The sequence below is a fragment of the Electrona antarctica genome (assembly GCF_951216825.1).
Source record: "Electrona antarctica genome assembly, chromosome: 1".
In the NCBI taxonomy this organism is placed as follows: domain Eukaryota; kingdom Metazoa; phylum Chordata; class Actinopteri; order Myctophiformes; family Myctophidae; genus Electrona; species Electrona antarctica.
Genome location: NC_136806.1, coordinates 59,294,452 through 59,317,390, shown reverse-complemented (window position 1 = coordinate 59,317,390; position 22,939 = coordinate 59,294,452). Strand labels below are relative to the sequence as shown.

Below are 22,939 nucleotides of genomic sequence, written 5' to 3'. Positions count from 1 at the left end.
AATTGGTGTGATACAATAGTTACAGTATAATGTATTGTCTAACACATATGTTAGTCAGACAATACGTATTTGTTGTGGCCCAAGGTTAAGGGCTACGACAAATGTGACAATTTGACTGAGGGACTGCCATTGGATTTTTTTTTTAATTTTCGTTTTTTTCATGTCATATGAAAGCAGGGAATCATAGCTTCAAATTGACATATTGGTGGTTGAGTTTGACCCCACCAGTTTGAGATATGGCTTATAGAGTAATGTCTTGCAGAAAACAGGCTTGGAAGGTTCACGTATGTGGTCTCTAACATTACACCTAGCTACATGTTAGAGCATTTATTTCATATTTACATGTCGATTTCAGCTCCGACACTTATTTCAGACATGCTCTAGTATGTGAAGAGCCTGTGTTATTAACTGGGGGGGGGGATCCTCTGGTGAAAAGCTGTAATTTGCGCGATGGCAGTCTGAGTCAAATCTGGTCAAATGTCTGGGCAATTTAATTTTTACTGTAGCAAGGATGCACTTTACCTTGGTCATCTACAATTTAGGCATTTAGCAGACTCTTAATCCAGAGCGATTTACAGTAAGCACACAAAGTTATCTAGGATTAAACTAAGAACCTAGGATCATTAGAGTATCTGTACAATGAACCTTACTATTACATTTTGCATATGCCTGCAAGTCGTTGAGGCTAGGGCAAATTCTAATCTACTGCCATCACACCAATTATCTCCCCTCAGGGCAAATAAAGGCTGGGTATGGGTCGCCAGGGTCGGGATACATTTTATTGGCTCTGAGGGACTGGCTTTGTCCTCCTGGTTTCCCCAGTGCTTCATAGTTTAAGACAAATTACTGATCAAACATTTGTGCATTCAAAATAACTTGTATAATATTAAGTTTGATACAACTGACCGCATTACCAGATATCCTGAAATGGCATAAGATACCACCGTAGATTACAAGTGCGAATATTTATACTGAAGCTGATATTTAAGCATGGCAAAAATCAAGGGTTGTAAACACTGCTCGTGAACAAAATAACTAAAGTATTTAAATGAACTCATGCTAGACTGGGCATTTCCTGGAAAAACTATTAAAGCCACAGCTTAAGGCTTCAGTTGTTCCTGGTAAGCATGACAATGACACAAAAGGTATCCATCATCTTCTGAGGTGTATGCGTGCCACAAAGCACCATTGTGTACAGATTTCATAAATCAAAATTTGAATGAGATGTCAGTAAATTATATATATTCCTTTTGACAAAATGAACAAACATTTCTACATTTCTTGCTTATTTATTGGCAAAAAAACAGCTTCCAGAGCAAAAAAAAAAAAGAAATATTGGTTTCAGAATTTAACAATTAAACACTGATATCAGAATGTTTTGTTGAACTTTGACCCATATTCAACAGAAAAATGATTAACTTGATCATAACCACCAACTTCGTCCTATATATATATATAAAAAAGTGGACAATATGATACTAAATCTACAACAAAAAGATAACAAAACTAATGGGGAGACATCTTCGGACCAGTCCAATAGGATTTTGATGGGTCGGTGGCAAAGAATGATCCTGAAAAAGAAAAGTTATATAACTGTGTCAAGGAAGTTGGCAACTCATGTCAGTACTACTGTAACTATTAGCCCATTCAGGCCTGACGTCGAAATTAAAAAAAAAAAAAGTTTTCTAAATCATGACAATATTCTGAAAGATTTGAGGCACATTTTAACGATTTTTCAAAAATAGCAGACCTACAAGTTCATAGCGCGCCACTCGGTGGCGCGCTATGAACTTGTAGGTCTGCTATTTTTCAATAGCTAAATTATAACATAATGTATGTAACCACCAAAAGGGGTTCCCGCTCAAAATGGGTTAGGCTTGCTGTTGGGAAGTGGGTAACCAGTTTATTACGCAAAAAAAAAAAAAAAAAGAAAGTCAGGCAACTGTACAGGAGAGAAAAGAATTCTGCCTACCCTTGAGGCCTTTGACATAAAATGTTCAGGGTGCGCCTGCAGTCTTTTGAATTTGTTCTTTAAGAATGAGGATGCTCTGCCTCTGCTCTGGCGGCAGCATGGCGATCTGCTCTGGGGTAAGCTGCAGGACCTGCATGATCAGGGCCGCCTGTTGGGGGGAAAAGAAAGACATCGTCAACTTGAGCTCTGCACTCACACATTTAAAGGTAAGTTCAGTGATTGCACTTAATTAAAATATCACTTATTTTTTCTTATTTTTTGGATAATCCTCCCTACTATAAAGTGTGCTGACCATATAAGGAGTTCCTCCCTGTCCCCAGTGAGCCCCTGGGGTCAAAAAAACCCCTAGTTTCGGTTTGGGCTTTGGGTGGCAAAGCCTTCATCCAATCAGGATGAGAGGGGCCTTCCTCCAATCGTGATCGAGTGGGGCGGTTATTGGTCTGCACGTGCTGTTGGTCTGTTGTACTTCCCCCACTGTAGAGCGTGTGCATGTGCACATCTTGTTACCGGGTGGACCGGGGTTTTTTCCAAATCACCCAATCACCTGAATGCTCCTTTAAGAGATATTGTAAAGTCTGACTATTTTTATCCAAGAGTTGAGCACGCTATGGGACACAACTGTTGCAAGCTTTCAAAAGGTCAATCCTACCATCAGATTGTATTGACGGAAGCGTCAGTTCTTCCCCCCCCCCAACAGAAAAGAGTACTATCACACTTCTATCAGGTTGGATTCCTATCCAGCTCATCACAATACACTGATGTGACACACCCACCTTTTCATGGTCCTGTGAAGAAACCTGGTTCTGGCCGGGGCTGAAACCGCCTCCGGACTGCTGTGGAGGAGGACCCTTGATGACACACACACACACAGTAAGTTAGGGTAAGTCAGGGCGCAACACACTCTGTGGAGCCCGTAAGCCTCATTTACATAATACTAGGGATGTACCGAAAGGGAAATTCTTGGCCGAAACCGAATATAGGAAACAGTTATCTTTCTTCCCTACCATTGCCGTCATGGCCGTACCTTAAAGCTACCTGATTTATGGCAAAATAAATGGTTATGGCAAAACTTAACTTAAATAATAATCACTATTATGGGCCCATGAAACATTTATTCAGCTCTTTTGAATGCATTAATTGCATACACTATTCGGTGATATATTTTCTGCCTATTCGGGCCGAAACCGAATAGGCCGAAAATGCATTTTTAGCCATATTTTTAGCCATATTCGGTGCATCACTACATAATACGGTAGTATCGCGTAGCCAGACGATCAGAGATGGGATATGTAAATTCATGGAAAGGGCTTAAGACACTGAAAAACAGGTAAGTCTTTGCATGGGATCTGTGAAGCTGTTTGCACCCAGTTTTAGCTCACTTAAGATATCACCAGACGTATCAATAACATGCAGAGATCTGTGATTGTCTGGCAGCTCTGGCTATGAGAGACTATAGAGTGTATACTATATACCATGTCATCTGTCACCTATGAATTTGACCAGAATGAAATCATGAGCTGTAGACATTACCGGTCTTGCAGGTGGAGGAGCATTAGGACCCATGTTGTGGGGGCCAGGAGGACCTTGTTGCATTCCTCCCGACATAGGACCCCTCTGTCCAGACACTGGCCCACGAGCATCCATAGCTCTGGGGTCACGACCTACAGAAATAAATGCTGAGTCAGTAATGGCTCGTACACACTACATCAGTGTTTCCCAACCTGTGTGCCGCGGCACTTTACTGTGCCGTTTGATGTGTCCAGGTGTGCCGCCTGATTTGAACGAAAATAACACTAACCCTCCCCCGAAAGCAATAGCTACTGAGCTGCAGGATTCCTATTGTTGCGTCTTGCAAACAGCGCCATGGTTCCCAGTAAACTGAAGCGTCACCTTGATACTCGCTACAAAGGACAACATTTTTTTCGTGAGTTTGAAAGAAAAAAAGGAGAAAGACACAGCGAAGCAGGCAAGTCTCTTGATACGCAGTACCACAAAGACTTCTGAAAATGGTCTGGAATTAAGCTACCAAATCGCAGAGATGTTGGCAAAGTTAAAACTGCCACATACATTGGCAGAAACGGTAATAGCCAATTCATTCAAACTCGCGGGTGGTGTGGGCTTGGTGCCACCAGATTCTGCAAAGGAATTAGCAAATGTGCCACTCTCAAATAACACAATTTGGCCGACGCATTGAAGACATGTCTGCAGACATAGAGAGTGTTGTCATACACAAAATTATGACAAGTGGAAAATTTGCACTGCAAGTGGATGAATCAACAGATAGATTCATTGATTGTGACGCGGATGGTGACTTCATCAGAGAGAATTACCTGTTTTGCAAACAACTGCCTGGAAATACAACAGGAGAGGAAGTTTTCCGGGTGACATCGGAATATTTGGAGAAATGGAATTTAAGCTGGGAAGACTGTCAGTGTGCACTGATGGAGTGGCAGCTTTGACCGGGCGATACAAGGGATTTGTTAGCCGAGTGAAAGAGATGAATCCTGACGTCATGGCTACACACTGTTTAATCCTGACGTCATGGCTACACACTGTTTAATCCTGACGTCATGGCTACACACTGTTTAATCCTGACGTCATGGCTACACACTGTTTAATCCTGACGTCATGGCTACACACTGTTTAATCCTGACGTCATGGCTACACACTGTTTAATCCTGACGTCATGGCTACACACTGTTTTTTACACCGTGAGGCGCTGGTTGCAAAGACTTTACCAAAAGACCTGTCAGTTGTGTTGGATGATGCAGTAAGCGTCGTTAACTTTATTAAAGCAAGACCACTGAAAAGCCGGCTGTTCGCCACACTTGTGCGAGGAAATGGAGGCGGAACATCAAACTCGAACAAGTTCGATGGCTTTCCAGAGGAAAGGTTTTGTCGCGTGTATATGAACTGAGGGAGGAATTCAAGTTGGTATCAAAGACGTATATATATATATATATATATATATATATATATATATATACACATATACATATACATATACATACATATATATATATATATATATATATATATATAGGTGTGCCCCGAGATTTTTAGGCTATGAAAAGTGTGCCCTGGGACAAAAAAGGTTGGGAAACACTGCACTACATGATATTTGCTGTGATTATGCACATTTCGCCCGGATATTCCTGTGTGTGTGGCATGCACGCAGAGAGAGAGAGAGAGAGAGAGAGAGAGAGAGAGAGAGAGAGAGAGAGAGAGAGAGAGAGAGAGAGAGAGAGAGAGAGAGATAAAGAGGTGTCCTGTGTCGGTCTCGCGCTTGTATTACGGCACGTGCGCGAGATGTCAAAATAATTTGGAATAAAAAACAAATGATGTAGCCTATATGTATCGGGTCTGGATCGCATCTTGGTGAACTCTTGCAGTGTGTGATGCCTAGTCGGCTATCAATCGTTTAGTGTGAAAGCCACAACGATATAACGATCTGATCATGATGACTCGACAACTTTAAAACTCCTACAGTGTGTAGGAGCCATAGTGCACAGCAACATCGTTAATATGGCATAGATACTCAGGAATCCAACCAGTCGGGTCCTAGTGAAAACAGAGGCGTGTTCAGATTACATCTCTCAGAAACCATCACATTTTAGGGAGCCATGGTGCACACCTCGGAATAATTACAGATCGGGGTGTGGCGTTGCATATGCAAATGTGTTAATTATGTTGCTCACATTCCAAGAGTTCCATATTTTTTATCTGGGGGTCTGTGGCCCAATAGAGATAATTCTGGGGGTCCTTGACAGTTTTTGTTTCATATAAATACACTGTATGAGCTACTTTATGTCAATAAAAGTCAATGGAAGCACTCGTCCCATTTAACATCATATTATGTGCAAATTCGAAACAGGTGGTACACGCAGGACCGTTGAGTGACTCCCAAACTTGAAACATTTGGAAAGATTTTCACCTGCACAGAATATATTGACGGAAAATAAGTCATAAAATGTCTACGGTGGATTTTTATGAAACAAAAAACTTGACGGATACAAAGAGGATAACCCAAGCTTTCCGTACAGCTGCAATTTTGGAGAGTTTAACGTCATTTAATACAATCAGATTTTCGGTTTCGGTTTCAATGAATGGGGCTGGCAAGGGTTGGTAATGCAACTCTAGATGCCAGATAGCATTATGGGATTTGCAGTTGTTTCTGGCTAGTGTTAGCGTTTGTTTCTGTCCGCAGCTAATGTTGCACATTACTAGGCTGACCAGAACGCTCAAATCAGTCACCAACAACTACCAGTATGTCATGTTTGGGAATTCAGAATTGTGCAGCAATCGTCCCTCCAGGCTATGGGATAAGAAATATTGAATTGACCCTTTGGCGCTCATTAGGGCAGAGGGCTCTGTGGTTGTCTGGACTGTACTGTACTGGACTGTACTATATTTGCATCCATATGCATGCCAAGTACCAACTATGCATACACCACAAATATGCACATGAAAAAGTCAGCTCTTAATTTTATGTATGTATGTATGCATGTATGTACAGTATGTATGTATGTATGCATGTATACAAGAGTACAGTACATAAAACATCTTGAAGCTTAAATTTGTTGAATGTGATGAATCTGAAAAAAAATAAAAATAAATAGCGTGTGCAGTGTAGCTTTTATTAAAACAGTTGTGCCCAAGACGTCCACAGACGTCCTGGGAATTACCGCTATGTGGTGCCCAAGACGTCTGTGGACGTCTTAGCAAAAAAAGAATTTATATATATATATATATATATATATATATATATATATATAGATAGATTTATTTATTTTTTATAAAAAAGAATATGTCAAAAAAATGAATGTAAAAAGTGGGCACCCTGGGTTACTATTTTGAAAGTGTTGTGTGGGCACACAAAGTGTTAAAAACCCCAAATTGAAGTTTCCATTTCTGTCAAGACTTTGAACCAGTAGTGGTGGCAAAGGTTACCTCGCGATTCCATTGGAGGACCCCGTTGTTGCTCCATCATAGGAGGCCCCCTGGGATCTCCCATCATGTTCCGGGATTCACCCATGGGCGGGCCTCTCATGTCGTGTTGCTGCTGCGGAGGTCCTCTCATGTCCGGAGGGGGTCCGCCTCCCATCTGGCCCATGTGCATGGGCGGTGGAGCCTGGAGCTGGGGCGGTGGCTGCTGGTGCTGGGGCGGTGGCTGCTGGTGCTGCTGGTGCTGGGGCGGTGGGGCCTGCTGGTGCTGGGGCGGTGGGGCCTGGTGCTGCTGGGGTGGTGGAGGCCCCATGTAGCCCCGGCTTCAGATGGATACATACAAACACAAGCGTGAACTTACATAAAACATATCTCTGCTGTCGGGGAGGAAACCTCAGAACTCCGAAATGTTCATTTTTCCAGGAAATGAAAAATATATATTTTTTCCAGGAATTAAAGAAAACCTTGTAATACAGCCTCGTCAAAGTTGGTGTTGTGACTTTATATACTGTCAATTAGTTCCATGAGAGGGGGAGAGGTGGTGGAGTTAGTTGCTTTAGCAGACATTTTGAGGGTCCAATGGAGTTAAGAGGTTTTGTCCAAAGCACTTTTTTACTACTTTCCATGAGTTCAATATTTTCGAAACAACACAGTAAAGGGTGTTCAATAGCACCGATTTATGCCAAAAAAAAATCAAAAACCTCAAAAATGTAGGTTTCCTCCCGACAGCAACGAAAAATCATTGACATCTACTGTAGGGCTCTATGGGTTATTCCCTTAGTGATGATTACATTCTCGATGAATGTCATAATCCAGAAGCAAATTGTTTTATATATATATATCAACAAATTGACACAAAAACATTACATTTATAATTGACTATATCAATTAGTCTGATTAACCAATTACTAAGCCCTATTTTCTACAAGCTCACATGGAAAACAAAAATCACACCCGTGTGAAGTGAGGGGCGCTCTTATCATTATACATCATCTCATGAACAACTGAATTTGTGTGATTGGTCAGACGATTTGCTCGTCTACGTATGACATACATTTTCCCTTCAGTGTCAACAGCATTTAATGTTTGTGTAGCCACACATTTACGTCATATTTGGCGGACATGACCTAATTTCTCCTTTCATTGTAAATGGCAAATATTGAGACGTGTGGGGCCAAAATGTATGTCATATTTGAGGCACATATCATAATATCTCCTTTCATTGAACTGGATGTATGTGATTGGTCAGCTGATTTGCTCGTCTACATATGACGTAAATTTTCCCTTCAGTGTCAACGGCATTTAATGTTTGTGTTGCCACAAATTTACGTCATATTTGGCGGACATATGACCTAATTTCTCCTTTCATTGTCAATGGCAAATATTGAGACGTGTGGGGACAAAAGCTGTATATAGGAGGGGCTAGCACCCCTCAAAAACAAGCTTTGTCTGTGTGAACACAAACACGATGATTTGATTGGCTGATCACCCCATAGCGATGATTTGATTGGAAAGTACATAGAGGATAAAAGCGGCGGCAGAAAAGTGAAGACGCCAAAAGTGATTGGCCGGAATGACATTTGTGATGATTTGATTGGCTGAGCACGGAATGTGACATATGATAAGAGCACCCCTCACTTCACACAAGTGTCATTTGCACCAACCATCACCAATGTCTACAGTTTAGGTGATGTGGTTTTGGACGGCAGTTCTTACCTTGGCTCAATGACCTCTCCGGTGACGGACAGCAGGGTTCCTCCTCGGGGGTCATTGGGACCGTCTCCCAGCAGGCCTCTGGGCGGAATGCCACCAGGTCCTGAGAGAGAGAGAGAAAACATACATTTATTTAACCCATTTTGACCTGAGATCACATTCTAAAAATGTCTTCTACATCCTGACAGTTTTCTGAAAAAGCTATGTTTCTATGTCAGTGGTTCTTCGATTTAAAAAAAATAGCAGACCTACAAGCTCGTAGCGCGCCACTCGGTGGCGCGCTATGAGCTTGTAGATCTGCTATTTTTCAATAGCTAAATTATAACATAATGCTAACACCAAAAGGGGGCAAAAACTGGATTTGTTTAAATACTCTAACTGTGCCTATATTTGTTCACACCCTATCATCAAGGAAGGACATGCACCACCCCAGTCACAAACAACCCTACTATGACCACGGAGGCTTACAATATCAAGGGCAAGACCACCAGATTTCTGGACGGCGCTTCCACCCAGCTACAGTTAAGACTACTGAACAAGGCCTGATCACCACCTGATCACCAGGCTGGCGTGTCAACTGGAACTGAACGTTTTTTTCTTCCCTTGTGGATATGTTCCTCTGAGTGGACCTACAATGTGTTCTTTTTATCTGTGAAGTTGATCATGTCGTTATCTGGACCTACCTATGTGTTACCACTAGGGGTGCTCGATTATGAAATTCTGACCGATCTCCGATTCTTTCATATCATCTTGTCATATCTGCTGATACCGATTCTGACCGATTCCGATATTATACAGAATGAAAACAAGCCTAGGCCCAAAGCCTGTAAATAAAGTATTCAATCAATAAATAGCCTTATACTCTTTTTCAAGTGTCTGTTTTCACAACTGAATGACACAAATTAAATGTAGATTTCTTTTTAATTTTTCTTTTTTGCTGGTGAAAACCGATTAGGTTGGATGGCATTTTTACGGCCGATATGTCCGATTATGCTACAGATTAATCGTGCATCCCTGGTTACCACTTTCGCACACATGGTTAACCTCAAGTACATACTACTGTATCTGCTGGTCTTATGCCATGTTATATCTAAAAACATTTGTGTTCTTAGACTTTTACATGCTTATTTAATGTTTGATTCTTCAATCTAAAAAAAAAAAACACAGTAATGCTGACAGAAACAGAATCCAGCATAGACCATCATCAAGCCGGTGAAGCCACTTTGATCCAAAACAGAACGGTATCCAGCAGTGGGGAGAGTAGAATCCCTTTGCTGATGGAGGATTTACAATCTGCAGATTCCAGGGACAATGGGCTCCATTTTCGTCACCGCTAAACCCCTTATCCCTAAACTTCTTTGCCTTTTTTTTTTTTTTTTTTACTATTTTGAAAAACATTTTTGAATAGTTCAACTAGCCAATCTACAATGACATTTGACACGTTGTGAGTTTGTAGACTGGCCATTTTAACTATTCAAAAAAGTTTTGCAAAATAGTAAAAAAAAAGGCAAAGAAGTTTAGGGATAAGGGGTTTAGCGGTGACGAAAATGGAGCCCAATGTCTTCTCAGCCTGGGACCTACTACCTAGACCTACACATTCACTGGTTGACGTGCTTCTTCTCTGAACAACCACCTCAGCACACCGCCTGTCCATTTGCCAGGGATTAACATCAACCAGATACTCAAGTCTAATGACGGCACCATCCACATTCCCCTCCAAGAAAAAAAGAAAGAAAAGAAAATCACACTCGTGTGAAGTGATGGGCCGGGGGCGCCTCACTCCTTTGGTGTTTATATTGTACCACATGACATACTGTAGTTCTGGGTTGGCTGGAATTCAATTGAAAGCCAAATCCGCCTGAACCATGTAGCAACTCATGCAAGCATCCACTGAGACCCCAGTAGACAGGCAGTGAGCCTTCGAACACTAAAAAGGTCTAAAATCGAAATCTCCAAGTCTTGTCCTGCACATGAATCCTGTTTGATCCATGATGTATATTTACACCATAAGACACATTGAAGACTGCTTAAAGGGGAAAACCACCCATTTTCAACATTTTACTATGTCATTAATATACCTTAGAGCTGTTGTGTGGAAATAATTAAAAAAAAGTCCCCACCATTCTGTGTTTCTTAGAACTGTAATTATGAAGAAAAAAAATTCAGACCTCTAGTTCTAGGAAACAGAATGGGGGGACTTTTTATTATTTCCACACAACAGCTCTAAGGTATAATTAATGACATAGTAAAATGTTGAAAATGAGTGGAATGCCCCTTTAAAGAGAAGAATGCACCATTTTTGCAACCTGACTCAATATTATGCAGTTTTCTGTTGAACCTGAAATCACTAAGAGGCAGCTCTAAGCTTCTGGAGACTGAAAGGACTGTGACGTTCCAACTACCATCTTTCTCCGACCCTCACTGGAGCCATGGAGAGAGCCTCAGAGCTCTGCCAAATAGAACAGACTCCAGCTCAGCAGTTCTGGTAATTTTACAGTAACTAGTGGGCTTTGGTGAGATTTCTCTGCTGACAAACTAATGCAGGGGCAGTGCCACCAAAGTGGAGAAATAATATTAAAAGAAAAGTGCTATCCAAAACAATATCTCATCCTCAACATACATACATGTACACAAACACAGAAAAGGTTATCGAATACATCAGCACAGAGATAATGAGCACAAAGGAAACCATGGTCAACAGACATACAGAGAACTCACATCAGTCTTAGCTAGCCATTTCATGTAATTCTTAAAAACACAATAATTAAAAGCCTAAATTTCAAGAGGTCAATGCTGTTATAATTCACTAAGGGTTTATTAGAGTTCATGATTCATAGTAGCATTTTAACATCACTCAGAAAACTGACTTGAATTTACTACCAACTTATTTGCAGTGTTGATTTCGTCGACTAAACCCAAGACGAAAAATGTTCGCCGACTACCTTTTTCCACTGACGAAAACTAAATGGAAACTAAATGAAAACTAAGCTATGATGACTAACACTAAGACTAAATATACTGACAATTTCGTCAACAAATAAAAACTAGACTAAAATGTTAGGAAGGGACTAGTGGACAAGAGATCCAGTATAAGTAATTTTACACTTGGTTGCATGCTGAGAATAGCCGTTCTACAAGCTCACAACGCGTCGCAGCGTAGATAGACTATTTTCAGCAAGTGTAAAAACAGTCATTACGACGGCATCAAGGCCCGCCGAAATGCATTTTTGTCGACTAAATCACCTGTAGATTTAGTAGACTAAAATCTTTGACATTTAGTCGACTGAAACTAGACTGAACACTAAAACATTCCGGGTGACTAAAATGTGACTAAAACTAAATGGAAACTATTCAAGAGACCACGAGTAAAACTACAATCTAAATTTGCTGCCAAAAACAACACTGCTTATTTGGGGAGGGTAGAGTAGCCGGTAGAGCAGCTGAATTGGGGGAACAAAAAGGTTCCCAGTTCAATCCCGGGCTCCCCCAGAGTTAGTTTTGAAGTGTCCTTGAGCAACACTCTGGAGCCCTAATTGCTCCTGATGTGCAGGTTGGTGCCTTGCATGGTTTCCTAGTATGAATGGGTGTGTGTGTGAATAGGTGAATGTAATGCACAATCTGGGGCAGTGCACAAGTTAACAACTGTACATGTACACAGGCAGTACAAAACTAAGCATTAGTAGAGCTGGGTGGAAGAAAAAAAAAAAGAGCATGAGAAATGATCTTCTATAGTGTCACTATTCAGTCATACATTTAGCATGCATTAATGCTATTCACCTCCAATTCTCTTGCTTCATAGAATCAAGATATAAATAACCTACTGTACTTAAAAGGATGACATCAGCCATTTTTAACCCATTTTGACCTGAGATCAGATTCTAAAGATGTCTTCTACATCCTGATAGTTTTCTGAAAAAGCTATGTTTCTATGTCAGTGGTTCTTCGATTTTTCAAAAATAGCAGACCTACAAGCTCGTAGCGCGCCACTCGGTGGCGCGCTATGAGCTTGTAGATCTGCTATTTTTCAATAGCTAAAGCATAACATAATGCCAACACCAAAAGGGGTTCCCGCCCCAAAATGGGTTAAACCATCTTCATATAATTGGTCCTCGTGATATATGGTCTGTGTCTGTGTGTCTTAGAGGAGGGCTGTGGACAGCTGAGAAACTCGGGAAGGAATCCTAGCTATTCCTGGAAACAAGACATAGAAAGGTCTGGGGGCGAATGCTCTCAAGGGAGGGCAAGCCTCTGAGTTGGTGCTTCACAGAAGCTTCTGCGTGTGTCACAGAGCAGATGTTCGGGTCCGACATGTCCCAGAAAAGATGTGCCGTGTGTGTGATTGGCCAGTAGTCACTTGCGTGGCAGCATGACGTAGCGTGCCTTCCGCACTTCGTACATCATGCATCATCTCATACTGGCCAATCAGAATGCCTGTGATTCGTTAGCTGATTTGCTCGTTTACATATGACGTACGTTTTCCCTTCCATGTCAATGGCGTTTAATGTTTTGATGTTTAATTTATGTCATAAAAGCAGAATTCTGACATCATTTATCCGTTCATCGTCAATGGCAAAACTTGAGACGGGCGCGGACATAATTTAGCAGACATTTCACCGGAATTCTCTTACCGTGGTCGATGGCAAATCTTGAGACGTGTGGGGACAAAAGCCGTTTATAGAAGGGTCTGGCGCCCCTTAAAGATTACACTTTTGTGATGACATGACATCACTGGAAAAAGCATGTTAGCGAACATTAAAAGTCCATAGACTGCCATAGGACTTAATTTCTGAAAGTCAGACGTTGGAAGGGCTAGCGCTCCTCAAAAATCTAATTCAAATTTTAAAATCTTGTTTAAATAAAAAACAAAAAATGTCACTGGTAGGTGGGTTTCTGAAGTGTACACAGCCCTCCTATATGAGACAGATTATAAATACAAATTGTACATGTGAGGACCAAAATTATAAACCTAAAGATAGGTTGAAAATGGCTGAAGTCATCCTTTAAGTACTTTAAGACAAGGCAACAACCTGTCATTTGATCATGGCTGACATGCACCATGACCACCTTTGGAATACCAGGCTAAATCTTAAAAACAGCATCTGTTTAGGCTGCAGCAGTCAAGCCACGACACTCCTATGAATATGCATCTAGAGAACTTAGGCTGAACTGAGGAGTGTGGGTGATACCTTGAGGCCGCTCGATAGCAGCCTGCCCAGACGATCCTGTGGGAGAAAGCTGAAGGTTTCCTGAGCCAGCATTAAATTGAAAGGGACAAGAGACACGGCACTCAGAAAGGCAGTACTGAAAGATTATTCCCAAGCATGGAGCCCCCCCAAGAATGGAAATTCTCTCTCAAACACATGCACGTTATGAGAATGGGTGACACCTAGTGATCACAATAAGCCATGACAAGAACACATTGACATGTAAAGGATGAAAATGCACAAAAGCCTATATTACATCTGGAAAAATATGAAGAAATCGAAATACGTCTAAAATGCTTCTTTTAGAGGATTTTTATATTCATATTTATTCATGACCATCCACATTTTCTATGGCATAATATATAGATTTTCTCATTCTTCTTTTCCCCAATAATACGTGTATTGGAAGTCGGGTACAAAAACTGTCATTTACATAGACATGACTACACACGTATAAGCAAGCATACATATGTAAAAAAACAGAATGACCGCTTCCCATCATCAATATATTAATCACAGATAACACACTGTACTTCTGTAAAATATCTTCACCTTTTCTTCACCGTTTATTTTTCTTTATTCCACACACACTAAACAGAAACCAGTTTCTCCCATTTCTTCATTATGTGTGTTTTCCATGACAGGCCACGTATGGGACATGTATGTCTAGTTTTTCTAACATGCAATGGAACCCTTCATTTGTATTATGAGAAATGGAGAAATAGCCATTTAACTATCTTAATACCTTAGTTGGCACATTTAGATTAGAGATGAGCAACTGAACTAGCTCATCAGTTGTTAGTGTTTTTATGTAGAAGTCACAGAAAGCCATACGTCACATGTTATACTGTATATCTCTGTATGGCCATGGCAAGTAAAAAAAACATTAAGGCGCTATAAATGGACTAAATAGACATAAGCATTTATATAGCGCTTTTCATTGCATTTCCCATTCACACACACCGATGGCAGAGGAAACCATGCAAGGCACCAGCCTGCTCATCGGGAGCAGTTAGGGCGGGGGTTCAGTGTCTTGCTCAAGGACACCTCGACACGTAGCCAGGATGAGACGGGGATCGAACCGGGAACCTTCAGATTCCAAGACGGCCGCCGCTCTACCTCCTGAGCCATTGTCGCCCCACTATAGATGTTTAATCTACGTCTCCTGTGACTACTAGGCTCAATTTGCCCGTAAATAATTTTGTTCTTACTGCATGAAAAGTATATATATATATATATACATACATACACATATTTACGGCGAGAAACTGATGTTGGAATGGAAAAAAAGGGATAATAATAATATCACCACTTACTCATCACTAAGTTTAAACAACCCTTTGGTGGATGATGTCATCACAACTCAATACCCAAATTGAATGCAGTTTGAGGCTTACCTGGTGGCCCTACAGGGGGTCCTTGTCCAGCCATAGGCCCAGGAGGAGGCTGCATGTTGGGGGGTTGCATCATCTGGGGCGCTCCATTCATATGCTAAGACATCACAAAGACAACATGAAGAGGTGGATACATTTGGCGGGTTTTTACATAATCAACGGCACTGGTGTTGGGAGATGAAACACATTACCACACCTTGTGCTATTGTTACATATTTTATGTTGGTTGAAGAGCTTGAGAAAAGCAACACGTTACCATGGGCTGTGGCTGGGAGGCAGGAACACTGGGTTGGGCAGGAGGTGGATTGACGGCGGGCGGCGCACTTGCCTGGGAGCTGGGAATCAGAGGCTGGACCGTAGTCTGACGGTGAAGCATTTTCTGTAACACAGTAGCCAAGTTCCATAGAAGTTACTTTTCTTTTTTGTATACATCTCATGTGGTACAAGCTGGCCTGGCACAATGTTCTTTTAAAGTTGGCTTCAGAAATCACATGAAATTCCTCAGCCTATATGGGTTAATAATCACTAAAGAGCTGCTAAAAACAAATCACGTGAAATTCCCCACCCATATTTCTTAATAATCACTAAAAGGCTGCGGTTCTTTTGAGTGTCGTTTGTGTTAAGGGGGTAAGAAATTGTATTTGGTTATTTTTGTTAGGTCAGAAATTATTTTTGTTTAGCTCTTTTTTTCAATTTACTTTTTATTGATTTTAATCAAACATACATGTAAACGAAACAAATATGACAAATTGACAATACATACAACAGAAACAAAACAAGACAATATACACACAAGTGGAGATATCTGCCTCGCTTCTCTAATGATCATAATACATAAATACCTCAAAAAGGTGCAAGATCTGCTTCTACAGGTTAAACAGATTTAACTGAACGTAAACAAAGTCAGGTCTTATGGTAGAGACATGAGTAATCCATCTAAACCAGTTATCTGTGAAGACTTCAACCTGACCTCTAAAGCTGAATGTAATTCTCTCCATAATAAACATACTATAGATTAAATCAATCCATTCATTTATAGTTGGTATAACATTTGTAAGCCTCTTTTTTGTTAAGGCTTTTTTTGGATGCCACCAGCAATACCCTCAGTAGATACTGATCCTGCTTTGCAAATTGAAGTCCTTCCAGATCTGCAAGATACACGGTTTTAAAATCAAAAGGAATGTCTTAACACCAAAAACTGCTTCCAGGACACTGTGGACACTTCTCCAACATGGAACCACAGAAGGGCAATTCCAGAAAACATGAAAATGGTTCGCCAATGTTTCCCCACAGAGTCTCCAACGGTCCGACTGATACGTGTATTGTCTTTTCTGGGCTGGAGTTTGTTTAGCTCTTTTTGTTTCTCTCATTTGTGCTAATTTGCCCTTAATCCATATACCCATTACCTTATTACCCATATTATATTTATGAGACTACTTTATGAACTCTAAACTTAGTCATTTCAGACTCTCTTCTTTTTCTCCTTCTGAAATGTACACTCTGAAGCGATATTGCCCTTTGCCCCCGTTAAGTGTTGACTTGATGCCATATGTAGTCCTGAAGAAAGCAAGGATGTTACAGAGACACTGGAGATGGAGTCACTTGGAGGGGGGAGGGAGGGAAGAGGGGTGAAAAAAAAATCCTGGGAACTGCACTTGTGTCCTATGTATGCATAGAAATGCTGTTATTGTACTGCTTTTTCCAAATAAAATAAATATTATAAAAAAGAAAAAAACCTAGTAATTTCCATCTCGTTAATAAATATTAGTTCTTTTGTACTTTTTATCCTTTGTCTGTGTGGCTGCTTGGGAGTTGGGGAAGGCGCCGAAGGCGGGAGTGTCATTCTCATGTTATGTCTCAGGCGCCCTAGACGACTGGGTCATAACAACAACAAGTGTAAAATATCTTAGCTTTCGCACCAGGGCAATCTCTGGGTCAACGATCCTCATGACCACTTGTGCCTGCAGCAGCGCATACGCCAACTGAGGGTTCTGCAGAAGCATGTTCCTCGCTTCCTGGGGGCTGTTCTGCACGCACAGCTAAAAATGAAATAGAAAACAGAAATTGTTACTTCTGGAAATTATGGAAATCGAAGAAAAAAACGGTACCAAGAATGTCTTACTGTGAATAAGCATTACCGGAGCTTTCATTATGAAAGGACGTCGAGTTGTTCTAGGGCTTGAACTTCCTGATAAATTGGACATTGGTGTAGGTGTACATAATCTAGAGGCCCCATTTAGACCAAGGCTCTCTAATGGCACCTACACACTATAGGAGTTTTAAAGTTGTCGGCGAGTCATCACCAGATCGTTATGCATTTCACACTACAGGAGTCTTTTTTTTTTAAATCGACTGTCATATCGTTGTGGCTTTCACACTAAACGATTGGTCGCCGAATAGGCATCACACACTGCAAGAGTTCACCAAGATGCGATCCAGACCCGATATAGGCTACATCAGTTGTTTTTTTATTCCACTTCATTTTGACATCTCACGCACGTGCAGGATGCCGTGATACAAGCGCGAGACAGACACAGACGCCTCTCTCTCTGATCCGTGCATGCCCCACACACACACAGGAATAACCAGGCTACACGGCGAAATGTTTGTGACAGGCGGCGTGTAGCCTACGTGGGCTGCAGCGAGACATGGCGTTAAATCTTGATTTTTATGAAATAACTCTTCGTCTCTCTACACACACACACACACACACACACACACACACACACACACACACACACACACACACACACACACACACACACACACACACACACACACACACACACACACACACACACACACACACACACACACACACACACACACACACACACACACACACACACACACACACACACACACACCACACACACACACACACACACACACACACACACACACACACACACACACACACACGGTCCAAAGGTTTGCTCCGATGCCACAGCTGTCCTGTGCTCTCATTGGCTGTAATACAGGACTTCTCTGGACGCGATCGCAACCCATTTCATACTGTACGATGTCCAATCGGCAACAGAGCCAAATATCAAACCTGCTTGATATTGAGAAACGGTCGGGAAGGCGTCGGCGAGCACTTTTATCGGCGCTATATCTTCTCGCAGAGCCTTTCACACACAGCGAGCAAAACCTCTGCGATCAAAGCCCGATCTTGCGTCAGATCGGGAGTTTTGTCGACGAGCGCCAAAAATAGTCCCCGACAGCATAATCGGAGCAAATATCGTGCAGTGTGTACGAGCCATAAAATATCAATCTCCCCTGGGATGCAGTTGGCACTCTTTTCACTGTACCCAAGATAGTAATGCGCCAACAATGCGGCGGCGACGACCACAACTCATTTTGTCAGCCTTCTGATTGGTCCCCGACTGACTAACCAGCAGGCTCTTTCTGCCTTGTTCCGCCCCGCCTTTTTTATGTTGAATTTGCTAAAACATCTAACCCTAAAAACAAACAATGCCCAGTCACCATGCTGCATATGTGATGTTCCTTTTTACTGACACAAAGTTTAAAATAAGAATTGAGTGCACAGAATTATACGAAGCAACTGAAAAACATGTTATAGGTAGTGGATGGAGAGAGAGGATTTTTGTCCAACCACGAAACGGCAACCAATGGGTGCAAAGAGGGCACAACCACGGGCAGGACTTGACAAAAGGGTGAATTGGTAATTCTACAAAGTGGGTGATGGGCATGAACTATGTTGATTGGAAACTATCACAGACACTTTTAACCCATTTAGGCCTGACCTCAAAATTTAAAAAAAAAACTTCTAAATCCTCTAGTTTTCTGAAATAAATATTTTCACGATTTTTCAAAAATAGCAGACCTACAAGCTCGTAGCGCGCCACTCGGTGGCGCGCTATGAGCTTGTAGGTCTGCTATTTTTCAATAGCTAAATTATAACATAATGCTTAAAACACACAGACACTTGTGCTGCATATTTGCGCCACTTTGCAAGATAGGACCCTAGTAGTCTTAACCTCAAAGACACTGCAATTCAATTACCAAATGGTGTACAATGGAAAGGAAAGGTTTAAAAACACCATTTGCTAATGAAATAACTAGGTGCACATTTAGTTGTACATTTATACTCATTACTTGCAATTACATGTTTGCCAAACACAGTTAGCAAGCAATATCACACAAATAATATACAAGTTTCATATGCCCCAATCACAAAGTTTGCTTGTTAAAGTTAAAATGAAATTGGCTTCTTAAAGGTTCTGCTCCCATTGGCAAGTGGGACATACACAAACACACAATACATATACGTTGTAATAAAATTGCCTACAAAAAGTTAACTTCAGTTGATTATTTAGCCCCTTTAATAATACCAATTGATATTGTATTTTATACACAATACCATTGTTGTATACCTTCATTTGCTTCATGAGTTCAAACATCTGTTCTGGGGGGAGACTAGCAACAGCTCTGCTGATTGACTCAGGCGCCTCATCGGGTGTGACATTTTCACCAAAAGGCGACTCAATAATGGGGGCTCCTGTTCCCAAACCTGTGCAAGACAAAAAGAACAATATTTACAGGATTCTGAAACTAAAGCAGATGCAAGTGATGCAAATTCCTATACACAATTCCAAAAACAGCCAGCATTGACCCATTTTGGGGGCGGGAACCCCTTTTGGTGTTAGCATTATGTCATGCTTTAGCTATTGAAAAATAGCAGATCTACAAGCTCATAGCGCGCCACCGAGTGTCGCGCTACGAGCTTGTAGGTCTGCTATAGAAACATAGCTTTTTCAGAAAACTGTCAGGATGTAGAAGACATTTTTAGAATCTGATCTCAGGTCAAAATGGGTTAATGTATCTTCTTGTGTATTTTTCTTGTCTTTGTTTTCTATGTACAAAGCCACAAAAAATCACACCCGTCTGACGTAAGTGGTGCAACTCCGTGTGGCGGAACTTCCAGACCCGCAAGAACGCGCCCAGGGTGCCGGCCCAGTTCCTGGCGAGCCGCCCCCCCGTCCGAAATGGTCGAGAACTGACAGTTACTGACTGTCCCTCTACTGTACTGTACGATATAGATCCGGACCCATAGTGTGTTCTCTGCAATATTATATGCTTTAACTTGACATGAGACTGCTGAGCGACTGCACCCCGCCTCTCGAGACAGCGCAGCGGAGGGTTGCAAACTTGCATAGGCTAATATTAGTGCATTCTAGCACACCGACATTCTTACCAGAGCTGTTGACAATCACAACAAAACTGTCCCACATTTTTCCTCCGAGGTGGAAAGCCTGGTGACGCGAGGTTAGTCCCACATTGCTCGTTGCTTTGCATTCACCTTGCTCGCTCAAGGGGGTTGCATTAATATAGCCAGTGGGGTGTGTGTGTGTGTGTGCGCTGTCGGGATTGGGGTGAGAGAGAGACAAAGCGAAAGAGAGAGAGAGAGTGCTCTCGCTCATGTCGAGGTGCATGACGAGACCCAGCCCTCGTTGACTCTGTTCAACAACAGACAATATGGACTTTAGAATGTAATAATTCCAATGCACGCATGTCTATTTTTGAAACGTATTTTTAAAGTTGAAGGGTTTAATATATAAAGCTCGGATCCTCACGGGTAATTTCGGGTAACTGCATTTCAGAGATTAGACGATCCGACCCAGACCCGCGGCAATTTGGAATGGATCCGGCCCTGCCCGAGGGACAAGTCAATATGTTGTGCCCGAACGGGCTCTGTTCTCGGTTCGGCTCTCGGGTATTTGGTTATAACCGTGCTGCCCTCTACATCCTATATACAGTTAATATGTATTATGTATGTGTGTGTTAGGCAGCACAACAGTGACACTTGGTTTTAAAAAACAACCAAATGCTATTTTCGTGCTCAGACACAGCCAGCCAGCCAGCCAGCCAGTCAGGCACACACACACAAAGCTACTTAATGAAGTGGTTGCACGGTACCACTTAAAAATGTTGTACAAGTATGTTCTCAATACAACAACTTTTTCCACAAGATTGTGTCTATAAGGACCCCATTTACTGCTACAACAGGTACTGCAACAGAAAAAAAGCCGATGCCATGCAGTTATACACTTTTTATGGCCGTTATCCTTTCAGTATCTTTGTCAAGGTGATGTGGCGTAGCAGTTAATAATAGGGTCCGTATCAAGTACAACCATGTGTAATTTTGGTTAACACTTCCTATAAAGCCCATGTCTATAATATATTATAACAGTCATACATGCATGCATTATAATCAGCTAATACACTGTATAATTATGGTTATTATAAGCCCAGGATCATAATGCCTTATAACTATAATCATAACACATTAGAGCATTTTACATGTCTTACACAGAGCTCGAAAATGTGATTTTACCAAAATGTAATCTGTGCGACCTCTGAGCATTTGTGCAAAATGCAAATGCTGTATTTTCAAATTAAACTAGGGTTTCTCCTAGCCTATGACTCTTCTATAATATCTGCCTAGACTCTAGGCATTATAGAAGAGTCATAGGACGACGCACAGCTGGTATAGTGCAACAATTGAGTATTGCAGATTGTCTGGGCTAAGGCTTCGCGTAACGGTGGTAACCATGTGCAAACCTTCCACCAAATTGCAGCTACTTTGCAGCACCAAAGCACTTACTTTTGAGCTCCTCCTTGTTCTTCTCGCTGGCTGCGTTGTCAACACGGAGAGCCCTGCCACTGAACTCTCTCCCGTTCAGGTTCCGCATGGCACTGAGGGCCGTCTCTTGGTCTTGATATTCACAAAAGCCATAGCCCTTTGGTTTCCCAGTTTCTCTGTCATACACTAGTCTGGACATCAACAAGATACACATACAACATGATCATACGCTTGATACAAACTTAACCGGTATACCGGTGTACATGCAGCCTTCCATGTTGTGGGGGTATTTACTGACAATGAATGTGACACTGACATTGTGGAAGTACAAGTACATAGAAATATTCCAATATGTGTAACATAAAAGAGCAGATGAATTGACCGAGAGAATGTGCATGTGTGTATCCCCTTAACTTACCTGAAACTGACAACAAGCCCCACTTCAGAAAAGATGTCTTTCAGCTGTTCTTCCGTGGCTTCATATGGAATGTTCCCCACTAAATGAAGTGTGAAATGTGCAGGTGATATTACTCAAATATAACATTTCATCCAAAATTATAAAGAATTGCTCGCCATCTCAAAAGCAACCTCGTTGTAATGCTAGCGGAACCTCATTAGCCAGATAGCTAGCAGTATCCTTGTTTTACACCGCAGTGCCAAATTCAAGAAATGTCACACACACACAAAAAAACTATATATATATATATTACTAAAAACGTTAACGAACTTACCAAATACTGAGCGTAACGAACGATCAACTGCTGGATCTCTGGCTGCGGCAGCAGCGACTGCAGCTGCAAGATTCGCCATTTTGGGGACAGAAACAAAGGTGGCACAAGGAAATGTGCACAGAAACAATATCCGCTTTCAAAACGGACCTATCCTTTCAACGCGACATTGTACACTACCGCCCAGAGACATCAATACACATACTTGACTGCAGTCCAGAACAAGAAAGCAATATTGTATCCTTTTAAAATAAAATGTCCTAAAACTTGGCGTTGGAAACAGTATCACTGGGTGGTGCAAGTTCTTCTTGCGACTGCGACTACCTGATGACTACCGCTACCAGCCTCCAGGTGGCGCAGGTGTTCGTGGTTACCTC

At 41.6% G+C, this 22,939-nt stretch overlaps 1 protein-coding gene across 1 annotated transcript; it reads right to left on the bottom strand.

The window, feature by feature from the left end:
* Positions 1-1,269: 1,269 nt before the first annotated feature.
* Positions 1,270-22,823, bottom strand: cstf2 (cleavage stimulation factor, 3' pre-RNA, subunit 2). The gene is made up of 13 exons (XM_079521837.1): positions 22,566-22,823; positions 22,253-22,331; positions 21,856-22,025; positions 19,625-19,761; positions 17,147-17,266; positions 15,484-15,606; positions 15,231-15,324; positions 8,633-8,732; positions 6,923-7,239; positions 3,503-3,633; positions 2,746-2,820; positions 1,973-2,120; positions 1,270-1,571 (listed from the first exon to the last, which is right to left on the bottom strand). Exons 1-12 carry the CDS (start codon positions 22,642-22,644, stop codon positions 1,998-2,000), a joined length of 1,548 nt encoding a protein of 515 aa, XP_079377963.1. The 5' UTR covers positions 22,645-22,823; the 3' UTR covers positions 1,270-1,571; positions 1,973-1,997.
* Positions 22,824-22,939: the final 116 nt, after the last annotated feature.

What these genes read in the sequence shown, in the direction of transcription:
- cstf2 (XM_079521837.1), bottom strand. Translation starts at nt 22,644, where the DNA reads ATGGCGAATCTTGCAGCTGCAGTCGCTGCTGCCGCAGCCAGAGATCCA. An exon ending in TTCGTTACGCTCAGTATTTG is followed by an intron (nt 22,332 to 22,565) that starts GTAAGTTCGTTA and finishes CACTTCATTTAG; the next exon opens with TGGGGAACATTCCATATGAA. An exon ending in GAACAAGGAGGAGCTCAAAA is followed by an intron (nt 19,762 to 21,855) that starts GTAAGTGCTTTG and finishes TGTCTTGCACAG; the next exon opens with GTTTGGGAACAGGAGCCCCC.